This window comes from Dama dama, chromosome 8 (genome assembly GCF_033118175.1).
Source record: "Dama dama isolate Ldn47 chromosome 8, ASM3311817v1, whole genome shotgun sequence".
NCBI lineage: Eukaryota > Metazoa > Chordata > Mammalia > Artiodactyla > Cervidae > Dama > Dama dama.
In genome coordinates, this window is record NC_083688.1 from 28,324,138 (window position 1) to 28,337,272 (window position 13,135).

Below are 13,135 nucleotides of genomic sequence, written 5' to 3' on the forward strand. Positions count from 1 at the left end.
TTTTTTGCCAGTGAGTATTAACTATTATTGTAATTGTTGTTATAAGCTGAATCACTTCAATACTGTCCTGTCTGGTTCTCCTAATTTCTTTCATTCTTGCTCCTGTCACTCTCTTCCCCAAACCCAAACAAACCACATCACTTTTCCGCTTAGCAGTAATATGTCATTTGTCTGCTTAAAAACCTTCAGTGGATTTCCCATGACTAAATATTTATTACATTTAGGGTAAAATTCAAAATCTTTACTATGGTCTGTAAGATTCTGCATAACCTTTTTCTTTCTCACTTCATCTTGCACCATTCTCTTTTCCCTCACTAAACTCCAGCCACAATGTTTTTCATTTGTTTAGTTACACCAAGTTATTTCCCATCACAGAACCTTTGCATGTGTATTTCTGGACTGTTCCAGCATTATTATCTCTCAATTAACTCATTCTTCAATTTTCACCTGAAGTGGTACTTCCTTAGAGAAGCCTTCTCTTGATATTCTCTAACCTGTATCCCCCTACCCCATCCTAAATTAGGTACCCTGTGATAATTTCTCACCATGCCCTGAACTTTATACCATATATCAGTACTTTCAATTATATATTTACTTGTGTGGTTATTTAAAGTCTGTCTTTTACTAGAATATGGGTTAGAAATGATTTCATTTCTATTTCTCAAGAATTTGTTGAAATGAATAAGTAAATTGGAGCTTGCTAGAAGAACCGTCAGGTCTTTGGGAAACACCAGCTTACTGATATTTTTGTCATCTGATGACAAGCACCTTTTTTCACCCCGCAGACAAAGGATGCAAAAAAAACAAAGTTTCCCTCTTTGGGCAATATTACCCATTCTTAGGTCAGAATCATTCAGATTTTAGATTCTTTGAATTGGAGAAAAACTTCATTGAGGTCAACTTCTCTTTTTACTTTCAGCCGCCACACAATTTTATCTCTTTGTGCATTAGTTTTATGGCTCATTTTAGGAAAGAAAGCCCTTAGAAATCAAAGCAGTGGTTTACATATTTTAACAACAGGTTAAACTGTGAAACCAGTAAAGATGAAGTTTCCAAAAATACATAAAGTAAAATTTCATGTTTAAGTAAGTGGCTGGTGGTGGTTATGGAAGAGAATACCAAAATTTAATAATTTGTGTGTGTAGAACAAAACTTGTGTAGAGAAATAGAAAATTAAAAAATAGGAGTGCCAAACACAGAAGCATTTGGATTTATTTGATAGGTAGTGATGAACTGTTAAAATGTTTGAGAGAATGTTTCAATTAAGCAAGATGAATAAATTCTAAAGATAAGCTGTGCAGCATTTGTGCCTATAGTTAACAATACTGTATTGTACACTTAAATGTTTGTTAAGAGGATAGATCTCGTGTTTTATATTCTTACCACAATAAAATTAAAAAAAAAATTTTTTTTAATGTTTGGGAGGGGAATTAGCCTCAGCAGCAAGTATTTTAGCATTTACTAAGTACCTGTTGCTTTGTTGGAGTAAAAAAGAAAATAATAAGACAGGTCCCCTCCCTCTCCCCCTTCCCCTTGAGAGAGAAAGTTAAGGAGAGAACTAGTGCACACTTTAGTTGATGTGCTAAGTCAATTCAGTCATGTCTGACTCTTTGCCACCCCATGGACTATAGCCTGCCAGTCTCCTCTGTCCATAGGATTTTCCAGGCAAAGATGCCAGAGTGGGTTGCCATTTCCTCCTCCAGGGGATCGTCCCAACACAGGGATCAAACCCACATCTCTTATGTCCCCTGCGTTGGCAGACGGGTTCTTTACCGCTAGCACCACCTGAGTTGGTAAGAGATTAAAAAAAGTCCTTAGAAAGGGTTATTACAAGATAAATGATTTGTTGGATAGAAAAATCTTGAGAGAATGAAGACTGAAAAGTGGTTGCTACGAATCTTTGAGGATGCAATATAGTTAAGTCGCTCAATCGTCTCCAACTCTTTGTGACTCCGTGGACTGTAGCCCACCAGACTCCTCCATCCATGGGATTCTCCAGGCAAGAATACTGGAGTGGGTTGCCATTTCCTTCTCCAGGGGATCTTCCCGACACAGGGATTGAACCTAGGTCTCCCACTTTGCAGGCAGACGCTTTAACCTCTGAGCCACCAGGGAAGCCCTAAGGATGCAGTATGGTAGCAGTTAAAAATATGAGTTCTGGTGTGTCTCTTACTGACTCTAAGTAACCATGGATAAATTACCTAATCTGTTTAAGCCTCAGTTTCTTCATTTGTAAATTATTGATATCCCTGTTCTTCAGGATTATTGTGAAGATTATGAAATATTGCATGTATGGTGCTTCATACTGTGCTTGGTAAATGTTGCATAATAAATATCAGGTGGGAAAGATTAGCGAAGTGATATGTTTCTGAATTAGGGTGGTAGTGATGAATGACTTTCAAATAAATAAGAACAAGGCTAAAGCTGATGAGATTTTTTTGCCTAAATGACAGTGGAAAGACAAATGTAGGAAAGTCTGGGGAATCTCTTAAAGAGGACATGGACTGTGTCATCTTCACATTTGTGTCCCTACCACAGTGCCATCAAATTGGAGTAACTCAATAAATGGTTTTTTACCAAGTGAACAAAGGAGTTTAGAGTTGATGGTGACAGTCAAGAAGGTAGTGAGACGAGTGTTTGGGTAGAAGAACTTCAGGGAAAGTTGAGGCTTTTAAGAGGCCTAAATTTGATAAACAAACCCATGAATTTAGTTTTGAAAGAAAAGTAAGAACCAAGTTTACCCACCTTTTGAAATTTATATCAACATCTTTTGTAAGTGGTATTTTAAGATTTAAAACCATGATATGTAACAATGTTTATAAAGTGAACAAAAGAAATACTGTTTATTTCACTGCCTTCTCAGTTTCAAAATGTAACAGGAATAAATAAACCAAGATACAAATTGATCTAGGTGCAGGCTCTGGGAGTCCCTCATTTTGCACAGCAGATATATTCCTAAAGTTGTTGAGTCTGTGTGCGTGTGCGTGTGTGGGGGGTATGTGTACAAGTGTATCTTGAGCATTATACTTTAAATGTTTTCAGTAGTTTATGATTTTTAAATAGAGAGTTAATCTTTGTTGTGTAAATGAGCACTTTTTGAAAATTGTAATCTTGTAAATGAGATTTTTTTTTTAAAAAGGCACACTTATATTTTCTTTAGCTGAGTTGATGGCACCTGGAGAACTGGCATAGCTGCAGAATATGAGTAGTTCCCCAAGAAGAGTGCATTGCCTTTGGCACAAGGATCAGAATAAAGGTGAATTGTTATTACGTAGGGTTTTTCAGTAAAAGTCTCTGAAAAGTAAGTAATGTTTTTATTTTGGATATACATGTTTCCAAGAGTATGCTAACTAGCAAGAACTGACCATTTTCTTCTATTTTGTAGTAGTAATTTTTGTGCTTTAGCATGCTTTCTTAAACCACAGAATACCCTCTGCATAAGAATGTTTTCAAAGCAGTACCTAAAATAAGAGCATTTAAATAACTGTAGAGGGTATAAAAACATTTTTGCCAATGTTATTGAGCTTTCACACATTGCTCAGAATTAAACAGTGATTTCAAGAATGGTGAAGAAATTTAGGGAAAAGCAAATCTCTTTGGATATACCTAAAGAATAATTGGTTTTTCTTCTACTTTGTCTTCCTAATATCACTTTAACAGTGAATTAGCATTACAGAGTTTAATGAAACCTTGTCTTTGTTAGGTTCATAGAAAGTTGAACTGTTACTGGATCATGCTAGATACTTGAAGGGAAACTTAGTGTTTTTTTCTCTTAACCAAGTAGGGCAAAGTCTGATAATATGATCAGTGTACAAAAGTAAATACAGTTAACTCATTTAATGCAAGAGCAGACAATGGACTGGTTTGAGACATTAAGAAAAAGTTTTATTGATTCTGCCAATTTTATGTCTTGTACCTTTAGGCTTTTTCTCTTAGAGATTACTAGTAGAAATGGTTAAGAAAATGTTCAATATCTGAAGTAAAATTTTATACACTTAGCCAAAACTCTGCATCAGAGTATTTGAGAATTTTATCTAGAGAAATCATGGATTACATGTAGAGAGAATTATAGAGGGAAACAGAAGTAACCAATAAAGTTTTTTCTTCCATACTTTATTGAACTTTGAAATCTTTATCTCCAAATCTTGTTAAATAATCTAATTTTTTAAAATATGTTTTTGTTGGAGGAATTCAAGGTCAATGTCCTTTATTTACTTTTTGGTCTGTAAGGAAGACACTGGGACAATGGGGTTTTAACTGTTCCCTTATAATTTGGCATCCTAAATGTATAAGAAAAGATGAGATAATTTGATAAGCCTCTTAAAGTATAGTTTCTTCATTGAGCAGTAGATTATATGAATCCTGGTTTAGGCACGTTTGCTAATGTTTTTTGTTTTAATAATGCATTCTGCAACTGCATATTCTTGTTTTTCATAAATGATTTTTCTCATTGATACGTGGAGAGCTTTGCATTTAGGAGAAATTCAGATGCACATAGAAAAAGCCTGGAAATAGTTTTCAAAGAATGAGATATGTAGCACAGAATGATGCTCCTGTAAAGAGCTTAGTAAATGTAATCCTGTATTGGCCATATAAAAGGGATTTATGGTTCTAGTATCTGCTGCTGTATATTTTAACTATAAAATGATAAAATTGATTGTGCTGATCTATTATTCTTGAATAATGAGGTGGTTTCTTGTGTGCCAGACACTGTCCTCGTGGGGATGCAAAGATAAAGAACATGTTCCCTGTCTTCAAATAACAGTTTTCCATTTTCATTTGGTGGCTCTCTGTGGGGAGCACTGGGGTGGGCTTCTCAGCATCTGTCACACCCCAGCTGATAAGTCTAGGACAGTTGGGCCTGTCTTCTATCCCACATAGAAGAGAGAGACAAAGGGGCAAGTAGGTAGTTTATAATACAATATGATAAATGCTCTACTAGAGGTAAATGCAGGGTACAGCAGAAGAGCAAAGCATTAAATGCTCTCAGTGTGTATATGGGATGAGAGAATAATTGAAAGATAGCTAGAAAGGGCTTCTTAGAGAAGATAATATCTAAATTGAGTTTTGATTTTATAGCCAGGAGAATTTTAAAAGGGGGGTTGTGGAGGATGGGGAGAGTAGGTAAAAAATCCTCCAGATGTAGACCACAGTGTATGCAAAGGTATAGTGGCATGAGAATATATGCCTTTTTAAGGAAAATTGTAAATCGTTTAGATGGCTGAATTTGGAGAGTCTCTTGGGGTTAGAGAGGTAAGCAGGGCCTGAGTCATGAATGGTGTTTATGTCATGTGAATGAGTAGATTTTATTGTGAGGGCATGTGCTGTGTTGTGCTCAGTTGTTCAGTCATGTCCAACTCTTTGTGACCCCATGAACTGTAGCCTGCATGCGGAGCTGTTGAATGATTTTATGGATCGTGATGTGAGTTAATCTGAAGTTCATTATGAAGATGTCTGGAAGGTATATAGAGGTTAAATTGACGACTTTACCTTCCATTTCCAGTCCAGTACTAATAATCATCAAGAGAGGTGTTAAGGATAACTCATGTTTCTGGCATGGACAACTGGAGTAGAAGAGGGATCACATATTCATGGCAGTGCTATGAGATAGAGTGGAAAAAAGCTCAAGGCTATATCTAAGCAGTAAAGCACTAAATTATTAATTGTTAAAAAAAAAAAAAAAAGGCTTCCCAGGTAGCTCAGTGGTAAAGAATCCTGTCAGTGTAGGAGACTCAGGAGATGTGGGTTCGATCCCTGAGTTGGGAAGATCCTTGGAGGAGGAAATGGCAAGTATTTCCAGTATTTTTGCCTGGAAAAATCCCATGGACAGAGGAGCCTGGCAAGCTACAGTCCATGAGGTCACAAAGAGTCAGACATGACTGAGGATAAAAAAAAAAAAAGGCATTACAAACACATTGCTGATTTTGTAGTTACTGGTTGGAACAAAATGTCACATTAACAGACAGGTCTGTGAACAACAGTGGCCTCTATTACTTTGATGGATTCATACACCCAGCTAATTAGAGTATATAAATCTGGCCACAATTAGGCACACAAAAAATTCGATCAGTGAATAATAATAGAGGACTTACGATGCAAAATACTCTAAACAATTCAAAGTGTTTTCATATCTCTCTTTAAATTTATTCCTAGCTGTTTGATATATAGCACCTAGGGGCCTTGAACTAGGGTTCTCCAGTCTATATGCTACCTCTAGGTGGGTTTTGTTTGATTTGAAACTTTGAATTCATTGTCCAGAATTTAAAATGGGCAGTTTGACATAAAAAGTTGATTGCGTTTTCTTGAAGAATTAGATGATCTGGTAATGCTGGGTTCATGGCAAAGCTGGCTAGATTTGAACAGACATTTTCATATTTTGCCTGTCTAAATCGTTTGTGTAACCTGTTTAGCCTCTATTTAGCCTCTGTTTAGCAGTGAGTTGGTGACCGTTGTTAACAAGTTATTTGGGATCTTTGGAGAAAGAGGTGTTGCAGACAAGGAATAAATTCAGAAAGTGGGCACTAATTTCATTCATATTGAAGCTGCTGTCTATTGAGTGCCTAATGAGTGTTAGCAATATTTCATTTAATTCTGCAACACTATAGCATTGCTATTTTACAGCTGAGAAAACTAGTGGTGAGGAAAAGTAAGTTAAAAGTAAGTGATGGAGCTGGCTTCTGATACCTAGATCTAGTATGTTTTTCCTTTGTATGTATATTACTGTTTTTAGCTTTTCTAGTTGAGTTGTTTAGGCAGAGGCAAAGTTTAACGGTTTTTAACTTACTAAATTATAAACAAGAATCTGTATTAGAGTCCATGTTTTTAGAGATTTGAAGGCTGTAGTGTAAATTTCATTTTAATTTTATTTGCGTATATGTGTATAACACTACTTGATAATCATTTTCTGCTGTTTAATCGTATTTACTTGCTGACATCTGTTAAGCTAGTTTTAAGAGTCTTAGACATTCTGTCATATCTATAAGTATCAGAGAATTCACTTGGGAAATTTAAATATTTGTGAAAGATAAAATTGGTAAAGATTCTTTGCAGGACTGGTAGAGTTAAACATAAATGGTAGGTGGATCTTAGGAAGGGGTTTTTTTGGTTAGTTTTCCCTAGAGAATAAATGATTTTCTCTAATAATGTAGTTGTTTAGGTTAAACTAATTTGATTATTCTGACAATTATTTATTCATATAATATGTTTTATACATGTGGATATGCTTAGACTACCAACTGATAGAAGGAATTGTTTGGTCATATGATTTGATGTTTCATTAGGAACTCAATTTTAAAAACTGGAGTCAGCTGACTGAATTTTTTTTTTTTTTGTTACTTATATTTGAAATTTAAGATCCTTTAGAATCATGAAGGAAGGTAAAAAGTTGGCCATATTGCCATGGGCACTCACATTGAGAATGGAATCTTTAGTATTCCTAATTGTCATACAGTGACAGCAGTATGGTTGTTAATGCTGCAAAATGCAAAATTTAGACACTAAATGGACTCAGGTACGTGGCTAAGGAGAGAACATGTACAGAAAAAATAAAAGGTGGGTAAATTCAATCACTGAACATCAGTGAGTGCTTCATTTGTTTTTCTTACCAGTGCTATCCAGCTAATCAGAGCCTTTGAGGATATTTAATAAAAGGTAGTTTATTGGAAATGGAGAAAAGTACGTATGATGATTCATTAAATGTTCTCTTTCAAACTCTTGTTTTAATCACTAGTAAGTTGTAACTTATTATTTTATTTTTCTTCCTTAGAATCTGTCAGGTGAAGGTGTATTTTTTCTTTTTAATTTGGCTAGAAGCAATTTATTTTTAAAGAAAATATGTCTCCTCTGAAGATACATGGTCCTATCAGAATTCGAAGTATGCAGACTGGGATTACAAAATGGAAAGAAGGATCCTTTGAAGTTGTGGAAAAAGAAAATAAAGTCAGCCTAGTAGTTCACTACAATACTGGAGGGATTCCAAGGATATTTCAGGTATTACCAAAGTTTGCTTTGGAATAGACCTTCAGTCACATCCTTTAGTGAACAGGTATTCTCTGCCACACTAAGTATCATAGTACCCCTACTAGATTACTATTTGTTTAATTTTCAGGGCACTAATATTGTTACAAACTATTCAGCAAAATTGTTGATGGTGTATAATAAAGAGTAGGAAGTAGTCACCATTGTTGAAAAGAAAGTGGTGGGAAGAGGAAGCAGGGAGAAACAGTCTGGATACTGTCTAAGCTATTAGGATAACTTCAGTTATGTTCCCCGCTTCTGCACTGCACCCCCCCCCCCCCCAGGCAACCAAAATATGTGATAAATTCATCACTATTTAGTATTAGCTTTTAATAGGACTCATTAGTGTCTTTTTAATTTCTTCTTCATAATTAATCCTGCCAAAGGTTGTGGTATGGACCATTCAAGGATGATGTTCAGGGTCATCCTTACAGCTGTTTTCTTCTGTTAACTTTTTTTTTAAAATTATTTATTTATTTAGCAGCATTGGGTCCTAATTGCAGCACACAAGACCTTCATTGCATCATGCAGGATCTTTTGTTGCAGTGCAGAGATTCTTTAGTTTTGGTGTGCAGACTTAGTTTGCTTTGAGGCATGTGGGATCATAGTTCCCTGACAAGGGATCAGACCCAAGTTCCCTGCATTGTAAGGCAGATTCTTAACCTTTGGACTACCAGGGAAGTCCCTCTTGTTAACTTTTGAAGGACCTCATTATTTTATCACTGTAAAAAATAATTTTGTTTTCACTTCTTTCTTGTGCAGCCAAGAATTACTTCTGTTGATATGAGTTTAACTTAATGTCTTACATTTTCTGCACTTAAAAATGCTATATTTGTTAATTAGAGTATATAAAAGTAATATTCTAAAGTACTCTTTTGAAGAGCAGTTTATAAACTTTATGCTTGAGAACTTTAGCTGAAGTAAAATTTCCATTTATATTTGCTTCTAAACTATTGGAAGTAAATTGGTTATGATTTTATGTATCAAAAGGATTCTTAAATAGATTGGAGGTGGTGACATGGGTAGTAGAAACAATAGTTTCTACCACATTTATATGCATATGACCATCTCAATGAAAGATTTTTTTTTAAAACAGATTCAGTCTTTCAGTCCTCAACTCAAATTAGCACTCAGTAAGTATTTAAATATTTAAGCAAACATAGATCTTTAGAAGCATGATGAATCTACCTGTGATTAAACTGTCATCTCAGTTCTAGATCAGTTTTTCATTCAGCATTCATTTGTTAATCACCTGTAGATTACTGTGATGGGTACTGTGCTAAGGGCTGAGAATACAGAGCTGAGTGAGGCACTTTTCCTCTCAAACTTAAGAGTAACCAAATGCATTCTCAGCTGTAAAAATACCTCAGAGATACTGATGTAACATAAAGAAGGAAGTGTTTTGTGCTCTGAGGATTTAAAGGGTAGGTAAGAATTTGCTAGACACAGTGAGGGTAAGGTGAAGATGATTTCTATAATGTACATACCCATGCTAGTGTGAATGAACATTCAAGAAAACAAAATTATTTTAAAGTAAATGCACAGTAGAGAGTGAATGGCAGTAGTGGAGGCTAAGAGCTACATAGAAACCAGATCTTGAAATATCCAGATCTTCTATGTCATAGTAAAGGGAACTTAGTTACTAGGGAGCCAAGAATCTTAAGTTTAAATTCCTTTGGCAGCTAGGCAGATGACTTTCAAGAGGTAGTGAGACAATAAGGACATGTAAGAGGTTATTGTGGGAGTTCAGATGAGAAATGAAAGTCTTGAGCAAAGGATAAGACAGTGGAAGAAGCAAAAGGAAGAAAACAGATTTAAAGAGATTTCAAGATTTAATTCATTAGATGGGGGCGGTGAGAGAAAGACCTACTTGAGTCTAAAACCTGTCATTTAAGTTTGAAATATAAATTAAGTCTGGTAAATTGTTTTTTCATCTTTATCTAAAAATTGTCACAAGGTCAGTTCAGTTTAGTCGCTCAGTCATGTCCAACTCTTTGCAACCCCATGAACCGCAGCACACCAGGCCTCCCTGTCCATCACCAATTCCCGGAGTCTACCCAAACCCATGTCCATTGTGTCAGTGATGCCATCCAACCATCTCATCCTCTGTCTCCCCTTCTCCTCCTGCCCTCAATCTTTCCCAGCATCAGGGTCTTTTCCAGTGAGTCAGCTCTTCGTATCAGGTGGCCAAAGTTTTGGAGTTGCAGCTTCAGCATCAGTCCTTCCAATGAACAGCCAGAACTAATCTCCTTTAGGATGAACTGGTTGGATCTCCTGGCAGTCCAAGGGACTCTCAATAGTCTTCTCCAACACCACAGTTCAAAAGCATCAATTCTTCTGTGCTGAGCTTTCTTTATAGTCCAACTTTCACATCCATACATGACCTCTGGAAAAACCATAGCCTTGACTAGACAGACCTTTGTTGACAAAGTAGTGTCACAAGGTCAATTATCCCTAATTTTAAAAATTGTGAGATGCTTTTACTTCTTTCTTTATGCTGTTCAGAGGGTATATCTTCAGCAAAAAGCAACTTTAGAAACCTCTATGTATGCCTGCTGAGGGAGAATGTTAGAGAATAAGGGTGACTAATTGGGAGAATTATTAAGATAAAAAATTCAAGATTTATTGATTTAGTCTTGGAAAAATTTCAACCAAGAAAAAATAAAAGTGATCACTTAATAGCATATATCCAGAGTCTGGAAGAGTATAAGAGAAATATTGAACCAGTTCTGGGGAGCGGGAGAAGTAAGCTAAGAGAATTCCAGAGAACTTAGGAGCATTGTGATTGAAAGTTAAATGAGCCTGCTTAGATAGTTTTAAAAAAGAAAACAAAAAAGATGTTCTGATGTTGGTAAAGGTTTATATTGATGTATTTTTGAGAAATAGAATTCTTTTGAGGAATATAGTTTGGATCAGAATATCCTTTTTCATTGCAGCTACATAAACCACTTGCTAGATATTTTATAAGCTTTTGTTTAAAAAGAAAAAAAGCCTCTAATCCAATATGACTTTCTAAATTGGTGATGGTATAACCATCAAGTGTTAGAAAATTAACTTCTTTGTTTTTGTAACTATACCTGAAAATATGCAGTTCCTACCAAAAAAGTCAAGAGTGTTTGGATTACTCTGTAAACTTTTAATAGTGTGTGCCTCTCCAGAAGTGAAATCTTTGATTTAAGTGTATCAAGAAATGGAAACTCTTTTTGGTTGGGTAAAGAAAAAACTGAATTAATATGGAAAAGAGTAAGAAATGTATCTTGGAACATATAAAGTTTAGTCTTCATTGTACAACTTATTATGCTTCATTATAATTCATTTTTAATGATACTCTTCCTTTTGTGTTGATCAGCTAAGTCATAACATTAAAAACGTGGTGCTTCGACCCAGTGGAGCAAAGCAAAGCCGCCTAATGTTAACTCTACAAGATAACAGCTTCTTGTCTATTGATAAAGTACCAAGTAAGGATGCAGAGGAAATGAGGTTGTTTCTAGATGCAGTCCATCAAAACAGACTTAATGCAGGTAAGCACTAATCATCCGAGGGTCTAACATTAGCAGTTATTAAAAAATATTACTAGATTGTAGGCCAGTATCCCTCATGAATATTGATGCAAAAATTTCAACACAATACTAGGAGACCTAATTCAACAGCGCATTGAAAGGATTATGTACCATGGCCAAGTGGAATTTGTTTCTGGAATGCAAGAATAGTTTAAGATACGGAAAAAATCTGTCAATGTGATACGTCAAATTTAACAGAATGATGGACAAAAACTACACGATCATCTTGATGCATTAAAAGCATTTGATAAAATTTAACTTTGTTTCATGATGGAAACACTCAACAAAGTTGGAATTAAAGGAATCTGTCTTACCTCAACATAAGTGCTTTATATGAAAAGCCCATAGCTCAGTGATGGAAAACTGAAAGGTTTTCCAAAATCAGAAACAAGGCAAGGATGACCTCTTTTACCCCTTCTATTCAACATAATACTGGAAGTCCTAGGCAGAGCACTTAGGCAAGAAAAAGAAATGAAAAGCATCCAAATTGAAAAGGAAGAAGTAAATTTGTCTTTGTTCTCAGATGACATGATTGTTTATGTAGAACACCCTAAAGATTCCACAAGAGTGTGTGTCTAAAGAAGGAGTAGGATTTAAATTATGTTTGGGAAAACTTACCTTGTGACATAAATGTTATATAGTTGCTTTTTTATATGAAACTTTTTCTGCTGTTTTATTTTTCTATAAAAACAGAAGGTACCATAGAAAATCAAGTAGTGTGATCAGATTCCCCTACTTCCTCCAACCCCTTTCATGTAAAATGTTTTGACTTTAAAGAATACATATTTATAAGCATCTTTTTAGGAGTAATCTGTTGCTCAAAATGACTTTTTCACTCTTCTTTTTATTACTCTCCAGCTCTGTCATCATCAGTACTTTGTTCTTACTGGTATTTTATAGTTAACAAACTGCTGAGTTTTTTTTTTTAACAAATATAACACATTAAAAACATTTAGAAAATAAAGATGTAACAATGTCTCCTTGCTTGTATTTAATAGCTATTTGATAAACTATTTTCTTGTTTAAAAAAATTTTTTATGGTTGTTTGCCATTTGGTTCATATTCATCATGTGTTCATGTTACCAAATCTGAATGAACCATGTCAGTTTTCTAAATACTGAATTTTAGAGTTGAGTTGAGTGCCATTTAAAAGTTTTAGAATATGTTAGGGATTATGTCTGCATTTCTCTATTTGTTTTATTCCATCATATTAATTGAACCACTGTTTTAAAAATTGACATGTGTAAGAAAGTATGTCTATGAATGCATTTAAAGAGTGGAGAGCACAGCAGACTGGTGCCCAGATTTGAGTCTGAACAACATGGCGTAATGGAAAAACACAAACTTTGGACCTAAACAGATTTGGGTTTGAATCCTATCTCTGCTTGTTATATCCTGTGCAATTTAGGGCAATTCCTTTAATAAATGAGTTTCAGTTTCCTCATCTCTAAAATGAATGTTTTCTCACCTTAATTACAATGCTTAGGAAAAAATTAAGAGTTCATTAATGTCAGTCACAGCCGGTATTTGATAGGCACACAGTAAGTCATTATTGCTTT

The 13,135-nt window shown here is 35.1% G+C and overlaps 1 protein-coding gene across 7 annotated transcripts in view; it reads left to right on the forward strand.

The window, feature by feature from the left end:
- The window catches only part of USP37 (ubiquitin specific peptidase 37), an 89,159-nt gene that overhangs the window by 1,858 nt on the left and 74,166 nt on the right, over positions 1-13,135 (forward strand). For 2 of the 7 annotated variants that reach the window (XM_061148744.1, XM_061148750.1), the window contains exons 2-4: positions 3,161-3,301; positions 7,766-7,989; positions 11,366-11,537. In XM_061148744.1, the coding sequence (XP_061004727.1) occupies positions 7,834-7,989; positions 11,366-11,537 (328 nt within the window). In that variant the 5' untranslated portion in view covers positions 3,161-3,301; positions 7,766-7,833. The remainder of the gene's footprint in view (positions 1-3,160; positions 3,302-7,765; positions 7,990-11,365; positions 11,538-13,135) is intronic. The other 5 variants (XM_061148746.1, XM_061148749.1, XM_061148748.1 and 2 more) reach the window with 4 other exon arrangements.